Here is a 27,133-nt window from a genome sequence, read left to right on the forward strand (position 1 = left end):
AACCCCGAAACCCAGAGATCAAAACACATCATAGTTACTAGCAAGAGGTCTACAGACAAGATTTCCATGTGTTCTGGCAATGATTGTTACTATTTCTAAAAAAGAGCTGATGTAGCTCGAATAACAGAATCTCCAGGTACACAACAACACTACAGATTGAAAGGCGAAGATGCACACGCCTTGCAGTGATGAGTATTGGCTGAGGGTAAGCGTGAGCACTGCAGGTCCTGTCTTATTACTGGAAAAGTTAGAAAGTCTTCAAGGAAAATAGGTGACTCAGTCGGAAGCAGAGCAGAGCTGCACAGCTAGACCCTGATCCTACTGAAGTCAATGCTCTGTCCATCTGCAGCGTCACATCTGCCAGACGGTGGACTTTGCGTCATCCGAGTGACACAAAATGGGAGTGAGTGTTATACAGGAACTGAGGCTAACAACTAAAAACAAAGCAACAGTGGGTGAAGGATGAAAAATGCTCAAGATCCATAGCCTCATAATGAATCCCATGGCGCACATGAGTATGCTGCTGGAAACCAGAAATTATTTTGGAAATTATTAAATTAGAGGAAAGTGACACAAATATCTTGACTGTAGGGACACAGCAAAACAGACCATTGTAATATATTTAATAAATGGTAGAGTAAATCTTTTCCTCCAGTATTAAGGAGGAAGGGAAATACAAATTCTCCCTCCGGAAAGTCAGTGACTGGGGGAAGGAAGAAAAATTGTACTATTTTCCCATCTTAAAAATAAATCACAGTAGGAAATAGCTTGCATCTGATTGTACCACGGTTGTACCTCTGACATGAGCATATCAAAACCATGTAAATATTCTGGTCAAAACTCACTTAGCATCAGACCTATTTGAAACATCTTGTATTCAATATCACCACTTACAGTGCTGAGGGTCTTAAAAAGGCTTTTTGGAGCTGCTTGAGCTTTGCAATTCTTTAAATAGGAAGTCCAGTTAAATTCTCCCTCCTTGAAACCTAGAAAGAGAGATAAAAAGATTGTTTTACACAGCCCCATTACAGTCAGATTGGTTTTTCAGAAATGGAAATGACCTGGGAAGAATATGAACTCTGCATGATAACTGCCCTTCTACTATCTCCAGGGGTTATGAATCTCAGCTGAACACCTCTCTCTTTCTCGGTATAATGTCCAATCATTAATCTCAACCTTCAAATGTTTCTAGGAAATTGAATGCAGGAAAGAAGCAAGTTCTGAACCCCAAAGAGACTCCTTACTTTACATGCTCATCCAATAAAGAGTTTCTAATTTGACTAACAATGTCAATCTTTGGGAATATCAAAAGGAAGCTGTTTTTTTCTTTTGTGATTCACTATCTTAGTTACACCCCTTCCTCGTAAGCCACTCAGATCAAGTTCTACAATGAAATCATACTAAAAATGAAACATGCAGAGCCAGGACAACTAGTTCTTAGTAGAATTTATGGTTTCTTGTACACCATTCTGGTTTTTTTCATACCTTTAGGAGGGAGCAGCTTATGACTTGTTTTTTCACACCAGCCAACAGGATGGATGTCTGAGGAATCAACATTAACCCAGAAGTCATAGCACTCTGGATAACCATCAAAGTGTAATCGCATTCTGTACCCTTGTACCTATAATGAGGGGAGCTCTGATTATCATAAAGGGTCATAAAGAAGTTAAAGAAAAACACTAATCAAACACTTCTTCCACATTTGGATTTATAGATAAAAGCAAATTTGAGATCTGACTTATTTCTCAAAAGTCTAGTTTTATTTTTCCTCATTTACGCCTCCCAGTTTCCATGCTCCTCTTTCCTCATTTCAAACAGCTGAAAATAAAATTGGTCAGTGTAACTTCACTGGCCTCCTATTCCCTACTCATGCACATATTACTGTGCAGCAATATCTGGATGCAGCCTGAGAACTTTCATGTCTATACCAGATCAACACAGATTTCACATAATTGAAGAAGCATAAAAGCATTTTGACTTGCTTATATTTACTACGCCTTAGGGCCTAATTGCATTGTTCTTTTTCATATTTCTTCACTGCATGCAATTAATAGGTTTACTATTCTGAGTTACAATTGCAGAAATCTGACAGTAGGATTTCAGGCATAGATCCTTAACCACATTCCTTCAGTGTCACCTTGAACTCCTCCTAACCATTAATTAAAGTACTATTGTTCTTATGTTTCTACTTTTTATTGGAAAAAATCCTACATGTACATGGGACTTTTGGAATCAAAGATAGGAAGAGCAACTACCTCAGCCACTGTGAGAACACAAAATCGAGAGGGGTGTTCAGGATCCAGCCCTTCCAATTTCATTCCAACTTTAAATCCATTTCGGCCTTGTGGGAATGATTGATACTGTGAGGGTGGGGGGGAGAAGGAAACATTTGGTTTTAATTCCTAAAGACAAAATCTATTGCAGAGCAGTCATCAGATATACTTAAGGCTTCAAATTTTCAACTCAGAGAAGAAAATTCTATCGCTAAATGATTGCTGCTTTAATAGACAGGCGCAGATACAGAGATCAATAATGGCATGATCACCATATTTCAGATTTACTTGTTATTCTAATCAATCTCTCAAAAACACTGAACCACAAGCCTGTTGCAATTAGCTATGAACAAATCTTTCAGCAGATGCAGAAATGAGCTCTATTCAAACACAAAAGAGTCCCCTTCTTAGCCCAATGTAGGAGGGCTGGCAGAAACAAAGAGCCAGGAAAGCTAAAATCACTTTCCCTGTGTCAGCATGAGGTCAGCAATCCAGACTTTCCCAAAAGGTAACTTCTCATCTTCAAATGGTACAAGGGACAAGGCATGTTTGATCTGGAGCCCGTTTACACAGTCATTCCAGAAAACATTTGTTTTTCATTTATTTGCAGTCTTAATCCAAATTAAACATTTGAAGTATACTAAAGGCTTAAAAGAAATCTGAACTGGAACTGCAAATGGCTTATTGCATCCACTGCAGTTACCTGACTTCCTTCTCATCTCACTCTGTAAGATGCCAACAGCCCTGGGCTTTGAAGAGCTCACTGGGAGCTGAACTTTTCATGTGGGCTGGTGCACTGGAGTGCAGAAGCAGCTTCACCAAGGCTAAACTCATCCTCTTCCACCTTCAATGCATCAGACTACGAATGAACACAACTTCCACCCTCCCTCGTAACAGTCACTTCTCATTGAGACAAGCTACAACATTCACAGAGCTGACTGACTTGCAGTTTTCTACAGAGGAAGGATGGAAGGGGTGGTGTACAACCACAGACAAAGCACAGGACATATGAAAGACATTAAGCTGTCCCTCTCCAACATTACTTGGAGATTGCCTAACAGCCCATTTATCCAGAGCTACCCAATGCAGATCGAAACAGTCATTGTTTATTTCTGAGTGAGATTCAACCAGCATTTTTCACATCTTGGTTTGGGATGAGACTCACAGGGCAGATGCTTGTTTCCACAGTGCTTCAGGGCTGGAAACAAACACGTGGGGGTTTTACTGCCTGCTTGCACCGAAACAACTCATAAATGTAACTCCTGGCTTGAGGGTAGTCTCCAATCCTACCTCCACTGAGTTAGTAATTCTGTGATGTTGCCTGAGAAAAACATAGCAAGGGAGTTGAAAAAGCTGCCAACCTCTCTGAACAGTTTTAGGGGAGCAGCTGGCATCCGTTCCTCTTCTAAGTAGGAAACCCAGTTCCATACCTTCTTCTTTCCAGGAACAGCTAAGCAATCAAAAACAAAGAGAAAAATGAATGTTTCTCTCAGATGCCTCCCGCTCTGCCCTCTCTTCTCTTTCTCCTCCCACGTACACGCCAACGCTGTTTTGCTGTTGTACCCCAAAGGAGGCAGTGTTACCCAACTTTTGAGGAAAGGTATGAATTCCAGCAGCAGGAAAACTGTGCTCATTTCTCATTAAAAAAAATTTATTATATCACAGGTCAAATGAATTGTGGCACCCGGACTGCTGGCAAGCAGTGGAAAGTTGCCACTGTAAAGTTTGGACAAGATATAATAACTTAAAATTGTGGAAAATAATTCCTTCTCCTGATATTTCACAGAGGAATAAGGAGTTAGATATAAACTAAAAGACAGCACAAAGAGGCATATAATTGCAGCTGAAATAAACCTAAAACAAAACAGATGAAAAACCAAGTGAATTTTTGTTCAGTTCACAAGATTTTTTTTTATACATATATACACATATATTTATAACCTGCTAATACCACAATGCATCTACTAGAGAGGCAGCTACCAGTACACAGATGATGAAAACAACAACTTGGGCAGGTGCTTGGATTCATTCTAGTAGGACCATGGTCATACACACAGAAAATTACATTTTAAATGCACATTAAAAATCTCCCCCCAGTCTACATATGCTAACTCCTTTAAGGTATATAATAAATTTAACCCAAAGTCTATAATCAATCACATGTTGTTTACAACTTATTTTCTATTTAGCATTTGTAGTCTGTGGCTATGAAGCTCTCCAAAGTCAATAGAAAATATATTCTTACTGGCTTCAGTGAGCTTTGGATCAGGCTGTCTCCTTCTAGATCCTCTACGCTGTGCCCATCATGCAGGCAAATCTAGTATATTCTTGCTAATACATTTCCGAAGACTGACTGTGGTAAGAGGGTTATGTACCTAATAAGCTATTCTGAATGTGAAATGAGCTCTACTGTCCTTTCCTCTTCTGTTTACTATTATTCATTTTATAATAGCTAGTAAAAAAATCTATAAACATTAAAGAAAAGAGACTATGAGCTTAGCTCACCTTGTTTTATTGGTTTAGTGTTTCTGCGGCTTTTCATATTATTTGATTTATTCTTCTCCTAGACACAGATATGTTAAAAAAAAGTTTAGCAATATTGTTTTTTCCTCCCTCTTTGATCATCTCACAATGCAGGTACAATAAGGATGTAACATGTAACTAACAGGACTATTAGCTAGCATTATTTTCTTTTGAATAACCCTGCAAGAACATTAGTAGGGTATGTTACATATATAACTTTGATCCTGCAGTATCCCAAAGTGCTTTACAAATTATTTAATATATGCTACTGAAGTTCATTTAAATATGGCTACTGAAGAGCAACACGGGCCCAAAATCTCCATTACAATACACAGGATTTGCTTTCTGCAATGCAGGATTTACTGCTCACGTAAGCAACCTTACTGTAATGCTCCACTTTCCTTTTCCTTTCAGAGGTTCTTATGTCCATCTATACCAGGGAATGGATACAGAAAAAAAATAATTTATGAAGCCCTGAAGGAAGCAGAAGCTTCAAGTAACTACTGTCATAGATGAACACCCCAGAAAATGTGGTCTCCCTGTGTCACACTCCTAGCCAGATTGCCATTCGCATTTCTTCTACATGGTTTTCAAACTCATGTTAATTCACCCAGGGTTGTCATTTCTCAAAGCAAACCAAAAAGGGCAAAATTTGAAATGCAAAGCTGCCTGCCAAACATGCCCCAGAAGAGACAGGGGGGCAGTTTCAAATGAGAAGGAGAAGGGGGAAGAGACAGAATGCAAGTCCTTCTGAAAACATATGTACTTAAAAACATCTTATACACATCACAGGGAAAAGCTGAGCAACAAGATGAGTTAAAGTGTTCATGACATCAGAAGTTTCGGCTTGCATTACCAACGAACACCTACCCCAGCGCCTCTGCATTACACAAGCACGTGCAATACGTGAATATAAATAAAATGGTTCAGGCCTGAGATGCTACGCACATGGTAGCAGAGTGCAGGCTTGCACAAAGAAGGGCCCCTAAAGGGAGTAAGATGCTTAATGAAAGTTAAGAAAGGATCAGGTCAGGACTGAGGTGCTTCTATTCATCCGCCATTAATACAGGTTTCTAGTAGTGTAGTGAGTGTACATGCAAGTACCTAGTAAAAAGCAATCAAACTCTGTGGTTTGACACTAATCTTCAATATCATATAATAGTACTTGACTGTAGTTAAAGTATTTTTGGAGGCATGTGTTTTTATTACTGTGAAATACACTTGGCGCACAGGGCTATAACTACACCTATGAAGAAACAGTCTGAAATCTTGACTTTGACTTCGACTTCACATGAGAGATTCACCCTTATGACTCCTCAGACTTCAGAACAGATATTCTCATTACTGATGTAAATCAGGATCAGACCCAGACCATTCTCATGGGTACAAAACAACCTCCCTCAGCTCAGTTTGCATTGCACAGTGAAATCTGAAACACAGAATGGTCCCTGCTCTTCACAGTTCTCTCTAAAGAAAATACATGCAGCCTCATTTACCTCATCCTCATCTGCATTTTCCTCGTCATCCTCAGACTCCAGAAGCAGCCTTCTCTTCCTTCTGAGACGTTTGACAGGTCTGTCAGCCTCATTCACCTGACAGCCACTGCTGGTATTAAGAGTTCTACTATTTCCCCTGTTTCTGCAATCATCTGGAATGTCTCTGGTATCACTAAACATCCAAAATTGAAAACAAAATCGAATTAAAAGTGCAACAATGCTCCTGCAGTATTCCCAGTGTCTCTGTACCTCTTTGGAAGAATGAGGATGCCTGGGCTGAGAACCTAAAGAAGTGAATCATGTTTGCAGGATTTGCCAGATACTTATCTTTTAAAAGCACTCCAAAGTACCAGCACTGCTCTCACCACCAGAGCAGCTCGAGAGGGTTTTTAATTTTACCTTTTTACAACTCTACAGGAAGTTAAGACATCATCCTTATCTGTAGGGTGGGGAACTGAGGCATCAAGCACACAACCAGCATTTCCGCAGGCTGGGAAGATAAATGAGGACCGAGCTCTAGAGAGGAGCTTTCCTCTGTCGGGCACGGGAGCCTCAAGGGTAACAGGAAGGTCATCGGCAGAGCTGCACAGGTGGCTCTGCTTCAGCCATGCCGCGGTAACACTTGCTCTGAGGATTTCATTCTACTCACAGCAACACTTTTCTCTAACACAATGTTCTCTTTAAACACGGAACAGGAGGAATGTGGGGTTTCTTTACCTGTCCCTGTGCTGCTGGGAGCCCGTTTGAGTACAAAACTTTCCATTCTCAAAGCAATCCATTTGCTCACAGGTTTGGAAATAGGAGCAGGGCACGTCTTCTCTGGGCACTGCAGAAGCAAAGAAAAAGACAACTATTAAATTAAAATGTTAAAACACCTTTCATGAATTAGTTCTGTCAAAGTCCTTTACAAACTTTCATTAAGTCACCCTCAGTATCCCATTGTGAGGGAAGTAATTATTATCTGCGCGCTGGCACATAGAAAGAGTGTACCACCTCATTAAAGAAAAACCCCTTTTATCTGTAATGTTTTAATTTTGGAGAAACCCTGCCCCCTGTAAAAGTGATAAAGGAGGATATAATCTCAAGGCTATAACCAGGACACAGTTACAAATCTTTTTATATTTCTTTATTCCTAGAAACCCTCTAACTTGAAAGACAAATGTCAAACTAGTCCATCTTGTTTGGATACTTTTAATACAGTTGGTTAAGTTTAAAAACTTCTGCCTTTATATATACTTTGTACATATGAAAATCCTTCAGAGGCAGCCTCTAAAAAGAGCACGTTATTGATGGGAGAACAGAAACAATTATTTCTATATCTAGCAAGGGATATATATCAATCTTTCATCTGAATGAAAGCATGAAAATGTAAGGAATAACTCCAATGTATCATTTATGTTTACTTTCTCCTATGATTTGAGTTCTTCCCAATGCAAATTACTGTATGTTTAATATTTTAACAAAACACAACTACAGTGATACCCATTACCAGGCATCTGCACTATCCTGATGCATACTTTGCTCAAGTAACCTGACGTGCAGATCGTGCATGGGGGCTCCTATGTATACGTCATTCCTGTTCTGCATTTAGTGGCACTGTTTGTGTGCACTGGTTTGAACAATCCATTTTTTAATGCACCATTAAACACTTCAAAAGAAAAAAAGAAAAAACACACCACATCACACAATCCAGAACGCTGGGATATGAGTCACTCTGCTTTTTGTTTAAAGCCATTTTCATAGTCTCCTTACCAGTACTTGCACTCATTCTGCTAAGACGACTGACATTTTTCATTTATATTTGATTGCTCCCTATAGCCCAATATGGATGTCAGATGGTGCTGGCTGGAATTGGGCAGATAGACTGCCTACGCACAAAGTGCATGCATGCTTGTATCACAACTTAAAGCTTCTCCCTGTGCCGTCAGGGACCAATGATTCCAGGCAGGGAAAAGACGAAACAGGGAAAACGTGCAAGAAGCAAGAGCACTTGAAGAGCTCTGCTCCATTAGAAGTCACACTGATCTATGGAATACACTTGGACTAAAAGGGTGTGAAAAATTCTTAGTGCTGAGGTGTCCATGTAAGAGATGGTTCTTCACCTGACGGACTGACATCTCCTCAGCTCTCGCAGACAAGGAGAACAACCCACAATCAGCAGGAGCGTAAGCGAATGCCTGTAAGTGTAAGGGAATCTGCAGAGCTTACGATGAAATCTGAGATGAGAGAAGCCAGCAGGGAAGACAGGTACAAAGCCTCCCTACCCGAAAACAGAAATAGTTCCATCAAAATCCTGGGGAAAGCCAACTGGCAGATGCTTGTCCAGGCAGGCAACAAGAGGAGAGATCGTTCTCTTCCCAGAGAAGAAAATCCCTCCATGGGGGTGATTGATTTCAGTGATGTAGCCCTGCCTTGCCTAGGGATCTGGCATCGCTAACGCAGACCTTATACAGAGTTAATGTCCTTTCAATTACTGCACCAGGATGCACTGGTGATGTCGAAGACAATGAGACACTGAACAGGCTCCAGCTGCTGTCCTGCGGTGCCTCTGTGTCCCAAGCTAATTCTCAAGTCTCCTGCTACCACCTTAGAAGATGATCTGTTTCGGTACGAGGCATAAGGCAAACCTATCAAGGGCTCCCTACGCCACAACCACATGCTGTCACGTTTAACCAAGAGCATCTCTAAAATATGACCTTACGCTGGATGGCTAATGGTACTCTTGGGATGAGAGTTCTTAATCATCGCTCATCTCCCTAGCACTGGTCTCCATTAGTACTCTCTGGAAGACACTCGGGCACATCTGCGAGGGAGCTCTACTGAAACAGTAAGTAATTTAATCAAAGGAAACTAGTGATTTACCAAAGTAAGTGAGGCTGGCCAGCTTAACCAACCGAGTGGTGTGGAATGAAAGAGCTCAGAGGTTAACATATAAATACTCTGTTTTGAGCTACTGGTTTCTAGATAAACAGAGTAAGAACAGGTCTGCAAAGAACTGAGATATTTCTTGTCCATTACATTGATGTGCATGTCCAGTAACATGCTTGTATTATCCTGTTAAAACTCAGTTTTTCCCTAATTTCAATTACAGTAGCCTTGGAAACCTCAAAACTCTCATGGTTAATAGTGGCATGAGCCTGGTTAGAGGAGACTCTCAAGGATGTTCTAGCAAAGATAACTAACACTGCTGGGGATTCATCCTGAGCCAGGAATGCCAGGTTAGCAGAGCACTGTGCCATCCATTCATGCTCCACAGTGCATAATGTGTGCAACCAGAGAAAGGAATAATGCGGAAGCTCTCCTGCTCCCGAGAGCAGCCAGCTAAGGCACAGCTATACAAGTAAATCAAACGGTGCCAGGTCCTGCAATTCAGCCACATGCATCTTTAGCACAGCCCCAGGACATTTCTGGCCTAGGGCACATAGCACCATCCCAAGCAATTCCCAAGCGTGGTTCAGGAGTCAGCATGGAGCTGAGACACTGCCCAGTGGGTGCAACCACTCTGTTTTGGAGGCTGAGAGTATTTAGTAAGGTATATATGACCAGACCATTCTGGTCTCAAAGCCCCAAAACAGGCAGTTTAGTTTAATACAGATGCAGACTTAATTGCTGTCATGACAAATTACCAGTGTTAAGGAGAAACATTGATGTCATTGCTGATCCACTACCCTGGAAAAAAGGGGCTCCAACTTCCCAGAATCACCAGTTAAAGAGATCCCAGGACGTAAGTCAAAACTCAGCGTGAGGGATGTTTGACTACATCAACAAATCTAGCCCAGATCATTTATATAACCACACTTACCTTCCACAAAGGCGAGCACAATGCGTGCGCCAGGTACTGTTATGACTACGCAGTAATTACATTCACTCTAAATACTCCTAAAATATTTGAAATAAGACAGTGACTCACTCCACACGCTGCACCAGGGAGCACCACGCTACTGAAACACGTATTTCAGCTAGACCTGTTTCTAGCAGCTTTTTCAGAAACTGTATATTCTCTTCCACAGCAAAAAGCTCACCTTCCAAATCAGTGCTAGAGGCAGCAGAAGCGTTGATAGCAGCAGGAGCAAAGCTGGCTGGGCTGGCATTTACTGCTGAGGCTGAAAGAGTTTTTACGGCTTCTGCATCTACTTCAGTAATGATTTCTAGCAGTCCAAACTCATTTAAACAGAACTGCAGGTAACAGAAGAAAGCAAGCGAATGAGCAGTAGTAAAAGGGCTAGGAAGGGGGACAGGAAGGAATATAGGATTCACTGAGGAGCAACTAGGTATGGGACAAAAAGAAATGGCTGTATGTACATTAAAAAGCACTGAAAATAAGTAACAATAAAAGTGAGAAACACCCAACACAACTCTTCCTCAAAATGCCACCAACGGGCCCCAAAAAAACCCCAACAATGCATTTTCCTGTCAACGAAGGAAAGCAATGTTAATTCTACCTGCTTTGGATGCGCTCCCTTTATAAAACCCAGACCTCTGATGAACACATCAGAATAAATACCCTCAGAAAAGCAGTTTAACCCAAAAAACTGCTCTGAGAGTTCAAATTCATCCAACAAAGTGCAATTACAGTTATGACATACAGCAACTTCCCTAAAATCTCATGCAAGCAGGAATCACCCAGCTGTTGACAGAAAGGTCACATTCCAGTGGAGAACTTGTCCAATACGTCCCCAGGTGGTGCTGGCTGGGCTTTAAAGACCTCAGAGCAGGCGACAGCCAGGACTGCATAAACGCAGCGAGCATCTGGAGCTGCGAGAGGCCAAGCGGTTCTCAACCCTTCTTCAATGACACTTGACAGTCTGGTGGGAAATGAGCTTCCCAGAGGTGCAGAGGAATGCGGGGATAGGCAGAGGCAATACTGTTGAAGAACAGCAGACACTGAGAAATAACTAGCCTTTCCTTAATTGATAAGCTCATCCTTGCACAGTACCACTTATTAGTGAAAGCCACAGTGGGGCCCTGACCCAAAGGCAGAGGGGAGAGTCTCAAGTCCAAACCAACTGTTTCCGAACAACCTAGAAATACACCTAACAGAAGCCACAGGCAGCGCAGGTGGGTAGGTAACATGTACCAGTACGGCCAGGAGTCACAGTGTCCGAGCTCCCAGTCCCAGCTCCCCCAAGTTCTGACCCTTAAGAAACCCTCCATCAGCTGCTGGGGTAGGTGACCCTCCCACGGAGATTCTGCTAGCACACCCATCCTCTGATCCAACACAGCACCTGCCTACCAACCCTGCACACACACTGCCTACTCCTACAAGAGTAAATACAGATGCAGAACAAGAAAACCCCTCTAGACACACAGCGAAGCGCTCACACCATGGGGTAGCTACGGAAAAGGAATGATACGTGGCAGACTTCAGAGACTCTCATCCTTTAAGCTTAAAAAATTTCTTAGGCTATGAAGGAACACTTCATTGGTCCAGACAAAATTATTAAAGTGTGCCAAATAGTGTCAATGTGCATCTATTATCAGTCCCTATCTGCAAAGGCAACCGAGCACCAAAAAAAAAAAAAAAATTTAAAAAATCACCTTTTGGATGAGCAAATAGCTCTAAAGATTACTCACTCCTTGATCTTCTTTACTGTCTGCAATACGGAGCTACTGAACTCCAGAATGAAAGAGACAAGTCAAAGGTGGGTTGCATTTGCAAGCTCTGCTCCAAAGCTTTTATTCATAGCACTTTATTAGTTTGAGCTCTTTTCTCAGCCATCCGCTCTTCGCTCAAACCTGCTAAACCCAGTTTAAAAGCATTTGCTTCACCTCTGAAGCAGGGTTCCTCATTGCATTGAGAAGCACCGTTCTTCCTCTACTCCTGCATGCTTCCTGGGCTCAGGATCCTGCCTCCGGTACCCTATCAAAGCCTTATTCCAAATGTTCTTCCCCCTCTTCCCTCTTTTTTATCTGAAGCCTGTATTTCTTAAAGCTTCAAAGATGCTGGACTTGTTTCTAAAAAGCTCACTCCTTCCTCCGCAGCCCTGAAGAGACAGAGCATCATTTTTATTTCAGCACAAAGAGAAACAATCCATTTCAAAGAAATGATAATGCTAAGCGGACTAAGTTTCCTGCAGGAGACCATCCAGTTTCGAGAAGAAACCTATCACTTTCCTCAAACGCCAGAAGAACAGCAGCAAAACGGTGCAGATCCCAGGGGTTCCTTGCTATGGCTGATAAAGACAGCTCAGCATCATGAGCAGAAGGTCAGTGGAAGGAGCATCTCCAGGGCTCTACGTGCCATTAAGCAGCAGAGTGAGCGCGAAGCAGAGCTCGCAGCTGGAGGCGGGGAAGGGTGCCAATGTCATTTTGTATTAGCAGATTAGTCTCTGGGGTAGTGACACTCCTGCATACAAATTAACAGTTCTGATTCAGCCCAAACCAGCGAAGACAGCAGGATGTTACTTCCTCCTTTAATAATTTGATGGTGTATCTACAGCCACATGAACTGGTGAAGCCCAGCCCAGGCCCCAGAAAACATAAGTTTGCGTTAGAAAAACAACGAGCATCTTTATTAACAGTCTCTGATCTGATGCTGAGGACTGGCTGATCCATGGAGGCAACCTCTAGTTTCATCCCGAGACTCTTCAAGGCAAGGCAATATCCCTCATTCCTAAGATCTGGAAATGCATAACTGTGTTGCTATCAGGACTGCATCTTCCTTTACACAAAGGAGTTCAATATAGCATGTTTGCTAATACGAATCCACACAAACCCTCCAGAAATAATCTGTCCTTCCTGAGAATTTTTTGGAGGGAATTAAGGAAAACTATATTTCATTGTGCATGCAAGAACTGGAACATAGCAGGAAGAGAGGGGAAGAAAGGATTAAACAGCAAAAGCAAAAAAAAAAAGTGTTTGGATTTCTGCAGGGAAAAAAAAAGTGTTTGGCATCTTAAGAATGAAGTGGCTTCCTGTGCAGCTAGTTACATGTTCCAGCTAAACATCTCTACCAGACTCACTAACCGTGGTACTCAGGGCTCCTATACTTGATCATCCAATATAAGACAATACAATATTATTTGGTGTCTTTCAGTCTAATAAATAACGTAGTGCTTTGTTGATTCTCTACTATTACGAGGAATCAATAAAAGTGAAGCTGTTTCTGCAGAAGAACGTTACTGCTGTTTAAGAGAAAACCTGTGGCAATACACTGTTAAGCTCTTTTCAGAAGCAGAAGTATAATGACTTTGATTAAATATAGGGCAAAAGTTAGGCCACTGCAAAATAATCATCCAAAGCACCTCCTAGGAAGTCAGTGGACCCAATTCCATGTCAGTTTTATGGGAGTGTAAACCACTGATCTCCAAATACTCCAAGCATGCAAATTCATCCATGTTTTCTCGACATTTGCTGGCAGAAGCATTTTCCTCATAGCCTCTAGCGAGGTCTGGCAGACAGTAGAAGACTTTTCTGCGCAAAGGGAGAAGGAGGAGGGGAGGAAGGGGAAGACTGTCAACACTTGCAGAAGGTGGGGGTCCTGATTCTGCATGCCTCATGTGATACCAACAATCTGATTTTTCAAAGCTCTCAAGTCCCTTCAGCTCCGATTTATTTCACTTGAAATTGATTTTTTTTCCCCCAGAGATTCAGAACTTGCAGCCTTGAGGGCAATTTTATGTATTCATTTTCAGCCATCAGAATTGCAATCGAACTGAAATAACAGTTGAAGGTAATTTGGGAAACAGTCAACAGACACTGACCCTCCTCCCCCCTCTAACATAGAACACTATGTTTGTGACCATCGGATCTTGGTTCTGATTTACACGAGAGATGTATTCGTCACTATCATGAATATGTAAAATATAGACAGCTGTCAAAAGCTGCAAAAAAGAACCACTGATGTGAGAAGAACCTAAAGACTCAACCCCACAAATTGAGAAAATTTGTCTTTCTGAGAAAATGTCTTTCTCATGCTGGGCTGAAATTAACGGGATTTCTTGCCTGAGTATGTTGCATGGGCATGACTGAGAATTAGGAAGATCAGGCCCATAACTTCTATCAGCAGAAAACAATTATTTTAAATACTTCCTGCCTTTAGAAATCAATTGAGCAAGAAATTAGAAGGGGAGAGGGAGTATCACCAGGCTTTCAGAAACATTACTAAAATTTCACCACTTCCTTGGCAATGCCAACCCCGTTGTTTAAAACAAAGTGTTTTCTCTGCACAACTTTTATTTGCAAACTGCAGAATATATTGCAAATATTTTGCACTGCCAAATGCATGGTGGCCGCTCATGTATTGTGTTCCTTGGTTTCTTACTTTTATGTTGCTACCAGGCAAGGTACCAATGCCGTCTTTCCAGTCTAAGGCATTCAATATATCACGGTCTGCTGTCGGGATGCTGATGGTTCTCTCCGAGACATTCTGTTCCATCTTTCTGCTTAGTCTTTGGGTTCTTTATTTAATTTTAAGAAAGAAACTAGGGTGTGAAAACAAAACAAAACAAAACGAAAAAAGAGGCACAGAATAAACAGGCCTGTTGCTTATATTTCACGAAGGGTTTTCAGAGCAATACTAGTTTCAAAAGATGGGAAAAAATGTCAGACTTGCATTTTGCCCATGACACTTAAGTAAGTATGAATAGAAAGTTAAGAGCGTTAAGCATATGTACAGTTTGAGGACAAAAAGATAAACCAGTATGTTTTAACAGTTACTTGATTAGTATGACCTTTTTGCCAATTACAGTTCACTGGCAAGATCTTGGGCTCTCTGGATTCCGCAGGAGCTTTGGTCCGGGTATTAGTAGCACCAGGATTTAAAATTACAGAAACACAAATACACAGGTGCATGCACAAACTCATACACTATATACAAGTGACAAGTCTGTACAGCCTGGGGGGGGGAGCAGCAGCATCTAACGGCTGTTGCCAGGTCCCTCTATACTGCTGTGATGTCAAGGCTCTACGCTAGAAATGCTATAAAGCTCTTAAAATGCTTAAGCTTCACTTACTGCTTTCGCGTCCCAGCAAATAAACTAATGGGCTCCATTAGAAGACTCGACTAAAAGCCGTACCGCTATATGGGCTCCCCATATCCAATTACTCAACTATTTTTGCGGTAGACATTTACCAAACACTGACCATAAATTAACTGTAGGTTCCTGCCCTTTAAACATAACCTGAATATTTTCAATCTATGAACATAACTGCTTGCTTTAAAAAAAAAAAAGAAAAAAAGATTCACAACCTTCCCTTGAACTGTCAGCTCTACTAATTTTTCCAGTGTGAGCAAAACCACTGATGTTAAGTTCGAAAAAGCACAGCCCAACTGACAGGTCTAACTGCATTCCTGTGGGAATGGGTCAAAACTGCTTCGCTCTGATATTTGAATGCTTGAGTTCAACAAGGTCACTCTGAGCTCATAACTCAGAGTAAAAGCAGGCATCATCCAAGGACCATGTGCTTGATCTGCCTTTGGCAGATTGTTTCTCTCCTTGAGCATTGGAAAGTGCCTTAAGATACATGGCCGGGGCAGGTTTTTAACTGCTGAGCGCTTAAATTAGGGCAGGCAAACTCCACTCCTGATCTGAAGCCTTCCACATGGTAGACCTTCTACCTACAGGTTGAGAGTGTAAGTTTAATTCAGCCAAAGGCAAAACCACAGATCTGATGTAGGATAATTTATGACGTTTGAGCATTCCTGCAACTCTAATTCAAGCATCACAGCTCTTTATGATTATCTTAATTGGGTCAAAAGCAGGACAGACATTTGTAAACTGCAATACCAAATATCTTTGGGTATCACAATCTAATCCCTGTAGGAGGAGTTCCTCCTCTTTTTTTTTTTTTCCTCCCCAAAATATAAAAAATTCCGGCTACTTACAATCCTGCATAATTGTGAAGATTAGCGGCATACAGGCTAGTCAGAATGAGTCAGGAGGGTGAAAACGGGAGCAAAGCGGAGCAGCAGTCAAGCTGCAGGAGCCACTTCAGCTTCCACCTGTTTTAACTGAACTGCAGGTGCGGAAGATCCGCAGCCGGTGTCCTTGGCTACGTACACAGAACAGACCCGCATCAGCACCGCGCGCCACGGCTGTACAGAGATTTATGAATCGGACTAAATAAGCCTTATGTAGGGTGGTATTGCACGACTGTAGCCGAAGGCTCGCCATACATTAATATTTGATGTAGCCTTGTACATCTATAAACACTTGTTTGTGGCCAACGTTTTGCTGCCAGTTTCAGCAAGGGCAAAACCATCACTTTTCAGATGTTATTCTTTGCATTCAGGCTTCAAAAATAAAGAAGCTCGAACACCAAGACGATTTACAGAGCTCCCTCTGGGACGAGGGGTTTGGAAGATACTTGGACAGAAGTAATTAAATTGTAGAATTTATTTAAAACTGGGCCAGGAAAACTGTCAAAAATCACAATGGATAAAATAATCTTGTACTAAAAAGAGAAGACCTGATACAATAATGGGCCTTTTTCATCTCTGTATTTTATAAATCTAGTAAAACTCCTAGAAAAATATAATAAAGAAGTTACTTTTCTTATAATGCTCCCTATCAGTAAAATCTACGGTAAAACCAAGATAGCCCAATAAAGGGAAAGCAAACTGTGCAATTAAAAAGACAGCAGAAGCTAACTTGAAACATTCTGAAGAGCCGTAGTCAAGCACGAATGTTCCCCATTTGTCCCTGTTTGTGACTGCTTTTCATCTTTAACATTTTAAGACTCAGAAACATTAGCACAAAAGAAGATATAGCAAAACTAAGATGAGTCACTCAGTCCCGAGTCGCAGATTCAGATTTATGAAATGATAAATGACTACCATGCTGGCAGAGATAATGGTTCATAATTAATATGCTACCACCCAGACCTCTGTGCTTTAGCTTTAGATAGGGAATCCATAGGCAGAGGAGGTCAGAAATACTCGGGTTTTGATCTCGTTTCTGCCACTGAACCACAGTGCAGCCTTGGGAAACTGCTTCATCATTACTGTAGAAAACCAGCTTTGGCTTTTAACATCCATCTTGCCTGAGTTATGAGAGGAAAAAAAAAAAAAGAAAGAAAAAAGGCGCTAGATCATACAAACAAATAAAAGCGTGAAGGCTAAACGGGTGGATGGGGGTTCACTGTATTTCTCTATACACCATCAGACCTAATGGGAAGAGAAACATTTCAACAGAAATCCCATTTCAGATGCTGCCAGGTTGATTTCCAATGACATGAGGATTTCAGTATCTTTATATGAGGGTAAATGTGAGAAACACAACCATGCAATAAACCCAAAGACTGTAAATCAAGTAACAACACTGAAGTTTGCAGCCCTTCTGGCTAAGCCTCCATGTACCAGGAGGCAAAATTCCATTCGAGAAGCAGCTGGCATCAAGAAAACCATCTGATACTGTGCTGTTCTGGGAATAACTGACTTAGAAATCACCTTTCCTCCCCGAAACTGAACGGGAAACCTAGCAAAGCTGGTCATTTAATTCAGTGTAATATGCATGCATTCAAAGCAAGTTGGCATTCAGAGCCCCGCGCATCCCCAGTTTCTTGTAAGATTTAGCAGTGGTGTCTAACACCCAACGCGTTAGATCTGCCAGTCACTCGTACGACGTTAGTGGAGAACTGAACCGCAACAAAACCAAAAAAAAATAATTCCATGACTTCTTGCAGGGCACAACTAATCTGGTCTCTCGAACTGCTCTGAACACTTACCAGTTCAGACACAAAAATCATTTGCCTGTCCTTTGCTATGATGATGACTGATGATACTTTACTTACCCATCAAAAGCTATTACTCACCTCGGGCAAGTAATATTTTGCAAGGCTGAACTAATACCATTACCAAAAAAACCAGCCTCACCTCCAGGAACCTCATCAGTCAGGGATTGAAATGAACTTTCAGAGCCTGCAATGGAACCGTACCAAGCCTCAAGAGAAAGTGTTAGTAGCCACCAGCAAGCATTTAACAGTGTGAAGAAGACTTAAGTGCCTTCACTATGACAGTGAAGGGGGGGGAAGGTAAAATTCAGAATTTGAATTTTAGGCTCCACCATTGTACTTCCTACTAATTTTTGTTTCTCATGAAAAGAGAGAAAAATTATAACTACAAAACATGGGAAATACTGCTCTGAAAGATGAGAGGCAGGAAATGGTCTAGGAAAAGAGAGGGATGCCTTGGGCTTGGAGCATGGGCTGGAACAGGGGAGAAGCAAACACTTTTTGTCTTAGCTCTGCTGCAAGACCGCTAAGATAAACTACTTTGGTTTTCGGGAGTTTGCCATGTTCATTTGTACAATACAGCCCTTCCAAGGTTACCCTAAGTACACATTAATGTACAGATTATGCTTAGGTGTTATTGTACTGGGAGACAAATAAACAGGCACCGTGGCAATGTGACTTAAATCAATTTATAAGATCAGACAGCAATATTGTGAGTTTACTCTAAACCCAGCTGCTGATCCTAGTATTAAGCCCAAATCAGCATCATAGCTCGTAAGCTGCTATCTCTTGGTTTCTTGATACAGTTGTGTCAAAAATACACACACGCGCACATATTTACTTCAGCTGTCAAAAGAAAAGCATCCGCACAGGCTGCGGCTGCTCGCTACGAGAACGCACTTCCTGCAAAGCGCCCGTTTTACACACAAACCCGTTCCCTGCCCCGCTGACACGCCAGCCAGCCTTACCCACGGAGCACACTGAAAAGCAAGTGCTCGGCAGGTCAGTGGCAGCACGTCTGATTGTGAAGGCTGAGAGCGGCGCTGCCTCACTTCTAGTCTAACTTCCCCCACGTGTGACCATACTCACTCTGCTCCCTTTCTCTTTAGATTTATATGACATCGTGAAGCCAGCAAGGAAGCAGCCTTCCTCCCGTCCTTTCTGCTGCAGGAGCTGAACGAGGCACTCAGTGCTACGCTGGAGAGCATTTCGACCTATTCCCCACAGAAGGGGAGGGACGCAAAAGAAGGTACAAAATCTACTTCCATGTCGCCAGAGTTAACGCTTTCTGTTCGTTTACTGAAAGCGAGGAACAGAAGCACATATTAACTTCGTTTTTATAGCTTTCATAAAAAGCGTTTGGTGCCAAGCTCCTCACCTCCTCCTGCTCCTGAAGAGCGGTGGCTCTGGGGAAGGCACCCGGCCACTGACAAAGCCCTGTGCAAACCTGATACTCAACGGGCTCAGCCAGGAGGCCCAGGAACGTCTCCTCGAGGCCTGAGACCATGACACTACTAATCCCAGTCTCTGGGAACCACCTGTAACCACTGTAACACTTGCACACGCTCATAAATTTCACCCGGTGCCACACAGAAATCATACACCATAAAAACTGTCACGTTCAGAAGCAGCTCTGCAGGAGTGACCCAAAGCACTCCCTAGCAAGACGCTGGAACTTCTGCCGTTTCTAAATCTGATCCGATTTCTACAACAGATGCAAGATATAAATACTTTCCATCACTCGTAATCAGAAGTATTTTCACTCAAAACTTAATGACCTGTAAGGAAGCTGTAAGATTTGTGGTTCAAGATAAAGTCAATTTTGTGACAACATAAAAATTGCAGTGCTGGCGAAAAAAAAAATGGAGAGCTAAAAGTTCAGTCACACCACTTACATGTTTAACTAAGACACAAAGAATTAATTTTGCAATAAAACATGCTCTTAAACTAAAAGTAAGCAGTTAATGAAAACAATCAAGAGGAGCATGCCGTTATCCATAATGTTTTGTTGTCCTCCAACATTTATGACATCTATAATGGCTGCACGTTGGGTGTAGGCTCCCAGACAGACATTTTAAAGGGATGTCAAATCTCTGCCCTAGTTATTTTATCTGCTTCTGTTCTGAAGCCACTTTACTACATTGTACTTTTCTGAATAGTTATAATTTTGGGGGAAATAATGAAGGTTGGTTATCTAAACTCCAAAGGACTGGTGTTAAGGGGACTAGTATTAAACTCCAGAACTACCAGTACCTACTCCACAAGTTTTTCATGTGTCATACTGACACCAACAGCAATTATTCCATGTTGAATAATGCATGTCAAGTATTTCAAAAGAAAAAAAGTGCACAGAATTGACAAAGCAAGCTTAAAAAATACAAGTGTAGGCTTGTCTTTCAGAACCATTTGGTGCTGAAGTCAAGAGGCAGAACCAGCCAGAGTGCCCATATTCTGTGTACATAATTGTGCAACAAAAATTGCAAAACAGATTTTTCTTCTGGTATTTGTTTTCTAAATAGCTTGGTAGAGTATGCAGTCAAATTGTTATTTGCAGATTTAGCATTACTACAGAATGAAGAAATTAAAGTAAAATCTGGCACAGATGGCCGTATAAAAACGTCCAAACTTCTTTCAATTAAGCATCACATGCCTTCTTTGTGTTAAATACAATGAGAAATTGCAAAAATACTGCTGTCCCTGTTGCAGAAAAGGTTAGGTCAAAAATGAACCTTCTTAGAAAATCATCTGAGTCTGAAAAGTGAAGTGTTTAGTCAGGAACTAATTAAACAAAAACCGAGAGAAGTATGTTTTCAGATAATATGAAAAAAAGCACAGCTTGCACACATGCATAAGCCATTTTCCATCCCTCCTTTCCCATCAGAAGTTTCAGCAAGTCCAGATGGATTGATATCACAGTCATGAAAGGTGAGCGGCAGAAGAAAATGTGCAAATTTCATGAGCGGTATTGCTGTTATTGATCCAACAATGGACTTAAGTATACGCTTAGTCCTATTTGATTTCCTAAAGGATTTTGTGTGTGCTTCAGAGCCTCACTGAGAGCATCTACGCAAGTGCCCAGAACCCCACGCTTTCTTTACTTTGACTACATCACCCAACTTTTCACCTTGAAAAGTTACAACCCAAATTTCCAGCTCTTTAAAAAGAAAAAAAGAGAAAAAAACCTCACCCACAATCCACACAGAAGTACCAACATTGTCCAAATGTGATTTATAAACATCTTGTGATTTATAAAACAAGGATAAACAAATGATACCTTGGGCTATGACATCCCTGTATCAGCTTTAGTACAGTAAGTTACAAACCAGAGTTGAGATGCTATTTTCCTCCAACAACCCAGTACCGTCCCCGATCTTGCCACGCCTGCTGTCTCAACTGAGCAAGCAAGGGCAGCTGCAGACCCTCTCCAGGCATTTCAGAGGCAATTCCTTCTCAATACCCCTTCTGTAGCCAAGGGTGACCCGCTGGAAGTACAGAAATCTGCACCTGGTTTCCATACAAGTGAACGACAACGAAAAGGACTGCTGAGCAGGTAAGGGCCTTGCACTGTTTGAAATAAATAAATTTTAAAAAATACACCTTTATGGGACTGACCTTTTTCCTATGTATTTACTTTATATTTTAAAAAAAACCTTAAGTGATCCAGTCCTATGCTATCTCATTTGAAAAGCTGCATTATGCCAAACTTACATATATTCCGCCCCCGAAGTGGATGTAGCTCCAGCACCAAGTGGGAAACCGGAGCCCAGGCTCCTGTGCACGGGAGCAGACAGGACGGAGCTCAGGCTCCTGGGTTCTGTGCCATGCTGCCATCCCTCTCTAGCCATAGAGACATCCTCCGAACACAGCACAGGGAAGAAAGCATCTCCTTAGAGTTATGACAAGGGCACGTTGAGTTTAGCATTAACAAGGGAAGTGAAGGCTGAGACTACCGTAGCTCACCATGTAAATTCACTGCAGCTATTTTCTCCCTGCTCCAGCATTCTCACCATTCACGTTCCAGCTTCTGGGGACACCATAAAGTAGCATCGTGGAGACCAAATACGAGGAAGCAGTCAAAAAAACCAAACAACCACCCAGCAAACTATGTGCAAAGAGAAAAGAAAGGGTCACACAAAGACGTGGAGCAGCAGGAATGCAAGAAGAATGTATGTACTATTTGACAAGCCATTCTGATGCAGGTTGGAAGACACAGCACGCCCTCGTGAGCCTCCTGTCTCCACCAACCCCACCATGAAGAGACAGACAAGCCACGCGACTTTTAACAGCAGTGACTATTTCCACGCCTGGGATCATCTGATGTGCCAGCGGGACCCCAGCTCTGCATCGCCCTGTTACCAGCCAAACAGCAACACGCGAGGAAGCTTTGATCTGCCTCACACCAGTCAAGAATGAACGCTGCTGCTGCTCATGTTCAGGTTCTTTGCTTAAATCGTGTTTTGTTTGGTTTAAAAGCTACAGTATAAATAGGGTTGTCAAAACAAATCCTGTGTGGTTCATGAATACAGTTTCTACCTCTGTTTGCTTACATCTACCATGCTTTTATCCCATCATTTAGCTGGATTCAATCAGAAATTAAAAAAAAAAAAACCAAACAGGAGATGAGCCAAAAGATGCTAAACCTAGTAATAAAACATCCATTCCTTGGAGGCAAAGTATTTTGCCAATAAGTTGAACCATCCTCTGGAAAATAATCTGCCAAATTTAGCAAAGCACATCTGCACGCATACCTCACCTGCGGAGCGCAGTTAGTGCTGCTAATTAGGAAGGATGGGGTTTGGTCGGATCTCTGCTTCGACTGCTAATTGATTCCACGTGTCGGAGCTTTCAGCTGCCAGCCTTCATTAACAAGTAAACATTTGGTCATTTCCCCCCCCCAGTCTCTGATCTAATTTTTCAACCCACTGTGCTACCTTCTTCCCTTTCCTCTACCTCAAGACAACACGCTGCTGGAGGGCTTGAGAAAAGGCTGAAATAGATAAAAAAAATATAAACTATGGGAGAGAGGGAACAGTGTTTGTCTGGGGAAGAAGAACTGACATTGCAACTCAGGAACCACCTTGTTATTCCACAGAAAGACTATAAAGGTCCACACTAAGTGCTGCTGTGGTTCAGTCCGGTTTTGACCCGGTTTAACTATGTTTTCCTGATACTCAAATTGTGCAATTCTGATAATGGGATTCAGGCCTCCAAAACCCTTTCCTGCGCAGAGGTGAGGCACGGACCGGCACAGGCAGGCTGAACAGACGACACTCCACACTTCATCCGCGTCTCCATCACCACCCTGGGAGAATCTGATCTCATTACCCACCTCCCAGCGTCGGGCTTGCAGCCCGCTGCACTTCTCACCTCTCGAAAAATACCAGCGTTCATATGGAAAAGGACAAGGGGGTTATACTGAGGCTTCACCCTCAAATTCATATCCCCCCCGCCCATGGAATATATCACCATACCTAGAAATGTTTAGACTAAAAGCTTTGCATGGAGATAGAAGTGAGATAAGGGAGAGCCAGACCTTCTCCTGCAGATAACACAATTTTAAGCCAACCATTATAAAGTAAAATTGCAGGTGCTGTTTTAAACAAATTCTAGATGCTACTTTTAATAATCAGTCTAAGGACCCGTGCTCCTGCTACTGTCTTAAAATTCTAATGAAGAATCAGTGGTAAAAAGCGCAAACAGCATGGCTGAGGCAAAGAAAACACACCCTTGGGCCATGAGAAGTCAGTCGGTCAGGAATCGTCTGCAGAGCACATCTGCTTGTAACCGCTCACCCTACTGCAACTTACTTATTATGGCAATAAAAACCACAAAGGCAAGATAAATTAACTCTGGCCACGAAAAATGGAACTAGCCCTGCACAATCTGCCCAGTAGTTGTACCCAGTTGTACACGGCAACTCAAATTCAGGCTCCATTTCCACCTCTGTACTCACGATGAATTACAATTTATTTCACACGCATTCAGCCTTAATGGGATTATTTGCAATGTAAGGTGCTATAAATTTTAGGCCAAAACTAGAGCACAGAGGCCAAAAATGTCCTCCGTTTTAATTGCATCTGTAATCACTTTATAAGACTACAATCCAGCAAATTACCCTGGGGTCTCTTACTAATTTTTATTACATATCTTACACCACCAAGTAGAAATATTCACTGAGGAAAAGACTGTCCCCACCCTCAAAAATATATAATCTAAATAGATGGGACAAGGAAGAGCAGGGAAGCAAAACACTGAAGCTAACGAGACGGTGTCGGACTGCTGTTAATTGCTGCGTGGTAAGGAGAGTTTGCAGCATCAAGTACCCATTTTCTCTCCTTTTACTTCTGTTTTATTATATAATAAGGCACGAACCAGAGAGGTCTTACACAATTTGGCACAAAAGATCAGAGCTCTTTATCCCTTAATCCCAATTACAGACCAACGTGCGTATGTTTTTGTTTCTTTTTAAACTTATCTGTGTGATATTTAAATAAATTAGAGTAAATGTTTTCATATTAAAAATCTAATCCAATTCCTGGTGCACCAAGTGTCAATTCTCCTGAACACCAAACATCATTAAGACTGTCCCATACCGATCTTTACCCGGAGCACTGATCAACACTTTTAAAGTATTATATTTATCCCTCTATTTATCTGGCACTAGCCTTCCCTCTGTTCATAAAATCTTGTATCATTACTTCTAGTCTTTCTAGCAGAAAGTTTGATGATTTTTTTTTTTTCCCCTCGTGTAAAAATCTCTATTTTCAAACTTAAATCTTTCTGGTCTTGGGTGAATCTCCAAGATCTCTATTGCACTGTATTTATATATTTTTTAATATTTTTGAGTTTTCACACTCCCAAGAAGTTTCCGCCAGAGCTGGGGCCAGGGCTGGATAACCCTGATTTTCTCAACCACCTCTTGTGGACCCGTTAGAAATGGGCAAAAAAACCACCCCAGAAACTGTAAATATTTGATAATTTTGCTCCGTAGCCCGTGAACAACTTAAAATTCGTCTTCTGAACGCGTCCTTAGCTGAGCTTTATGGTGGACTTTCCCCTTTACAGTGGTTTAAAATACACTTTCCGCACCCAGCTGGGAGCTTTAAGCTGAGGGCGACCCTGAGGGGTTTCCTCAGCACCCGGCGGGGAGGAGACCCCCCCAGAGCGGGGCCCGTCCTCGCCCGGGGGTCGAGCTGTGACGGGACGCGGGGCTGCCCCTCATCCCAGAGGCGCCATTTCCCCTCACAGACCCCGGGGCCGAGACGGGCCGGGCCGCTTCGCCGTGGCTCCGCCACGGCGAAGCGGCCCGGCCCGTCTCGGCCCCGCCGCCCCCCGCCACAAGATGGCGGCCGGCGGCTTCCCGCGCTCCCGCCGGTTCCCCCCCGCCGCCCCCACTCACCCCCGGCCCGGCCGCCCGGTGCCTCTCTCGCGTACCGGGTCTTTTTCTCTTTAACTCCGGCAACAATTAGTGTCCCGGCGGTCCCGCGGGAGGGCGGAGCGCATGCGCGGCCGTCCCGCTCCCCGCCGGTCCCGGCCCCGGCTCCGGCCCCGGCTGAGGCGGCGCTGGGGGGCAGGGCGGGACGGGGAACTGGGATGGGGATGGGGACTGGGACGGGGCGGCACTGGGTTGGGACCGGGCACTGGCACGGGCAGGCACTGGGACGGGGATGAACCGGGACGAGGCTGGCACTGGGAGAGGGAGGCGCTGGGACAGGGCTGGCGGTGGGACAGAGAGGCACGGGGGGGACGGGCAGGCACCGGGATGGGGATGGACTGGGACGGGCAGGCACTGGGATGGGGATGGATGGACTGGGAGAGGGCTGGCAGTGGGATGGGGATGGACTGGGACAGGGCTGGCAGTGGGACGAGGCTGGCACTGGGACAGGGCTGGCAGTAGGACGGGGAGGTACTGGGACAGGCAGGCACTGGGATGGGGATGAACTGGGACGGGCAGGCACTGGGATGAAGCCTGCACTGGGACAGGCAGGCAGTGGGATGGGGATGGACTGGGACAGCGCTGGCAGTGGGACGAGGCTGGCACTGGGACAGGGCTGGCAGTAGGACGGGGAGGTACTGGGACAGGCAGGCACTGGGATGGGCAGGCACTGGAACGAGGCTGGCACTGGGATGGGGAACTGGGACAGGGCTGGCACTAGGACAAGGAGACATGGGTACAGGGCTGGCAGTGGGACAGAGAGGCACGGGGACGGGCAGGCACCGGGATGGGGATGAACTGGGACAGGCAGGCACTGGGACAGGGCTGGCAGTGGGACGAGGCTGGCACTGGGATGGGGATGGACTGGGACAGGGCTGGCAGTGGGACGAGGCTGGCACTGGGATGGGGATGGACTGGGACAGGGCTGGCAGTGGGACGAGGCTGGCACTGGGATGGGGATGGACTGGGACAGGGCAGGCACTGGGATGGGGATGGACTGGGACAGGGCTGACAGTGGGACGAGGCTGGCACTGGGATGGGGATGAACTGGGATGGGCAGGCAGTGGGATGGAGCCTGCACTGGGACAGGGCTGGCAGTGGGATGGGGATGGACTGGGATGGGGAGGTACTGGGACAGGCAGGCACTGGGATGGGGATGAACTGGGACGGGCAGGCACTGGGATGAAGCCTGCACTGGGACAGGCAGGCACTGGGATGGGGATGGACTGGGACAGGGCTGACAGTGGGATGAGGCTGGCACTGGGATGGGGATGAACTGGGATGGGGAACTGGGACAGGGCTGGCAGTGGGACAGGGAGGCACTGGGACAGGCAGGCCCGGGGACGGGGCTGCACTGGCACTGGACCACTGGCAGGCGTGGGTCCCTGGGGACACAGCCCCACGCCTGGTGCCGCTCTCCGTGCGCTGGCCAGGGATGAAGCCTGGGCACTTCCATGGGGCATTGAGGAACATTCACGTCTGAAATGGAGATGTAAATCGCTATTACCGCCGGCATCCAGTGGATCGTGACTGCGACAGACCATTCCATCTGCTGCCTCCCTCGCCGACGATTAATATAAAATATTTCCCCCTCTTCTCTGCATTTGTTAAACTTGTTTTTCTTCTCATCTGAGAATGTTATTTTCCTTTGTATTTGAATTTTGAAACAATAAAAGAAGTGGTGGTAGGATTTTTTTAATGACGCTTTGGGGTTTTTTTTGCTATGGTAAGCG

General features: G+C 43.7%; 1 protein-coding gene across 1 annotated transcript in view; it reads right to left on the reverse strand.

Annotated features, from left to right (window-relative positions):
* LOC143169722 (lethal(3)malignant brain tumor-like protein 3) overlaps positions 1–25,417 on the reverse strand; it is a 50,218-nt gene extending 24,801 nt beyond the window's left edge. Inside the window, exons 1-8 of the mRNA XM_076357282.1 lie at positions 25,365–25,417; positions 7,010–7,118; positions 6,293–6,464; positions 4,779–4,836; positions 3,635–3,723; positions 2,256–2,360; positions 1,486–1,621; positions 895–986 (exon numbers count right to left, since the gene is read on the reverse strand). Coding sequence (XP_076213397.1) covers positions 895–986; positions 1,486–1,621; positions 2,256–2,360; positions 3,635–3,723; positions 4,779–4,836; positions 6,293–6,464; positions 7,010–7,071 — 714 coding nt within the window. The 5' untranslated portion in view covers positions 7,072–7,118; positions 25,365–25,417. The remainder of the gene's footprint in view (positions 1–894; positions 987–1,485; positions 1,622–2,255; positions 2,361–3,634; positions 3,724–4,778; positions 4,837–6,292; positions 6,465–7,009; positions 7,119–25,364) is intronic.
* Between the last annotated feature and the right edge of the window lie 1,716 nt (positions 25,418–27,133).

Source organism: Aptenodytes patagonicus, chromosome 21 (genome assembly GCF_965638725.1).
Source record: "Aptenodytes patagonicus chromosome 21, bAptPat1.pri.cur, whole genome shotgun sequence".
NCBI lineage: Eukaryota > Metazoa > Chordata > Aves > Sphenisciformes > Spheniscidae > Aptenodytes > Aptenodytes patagonicus.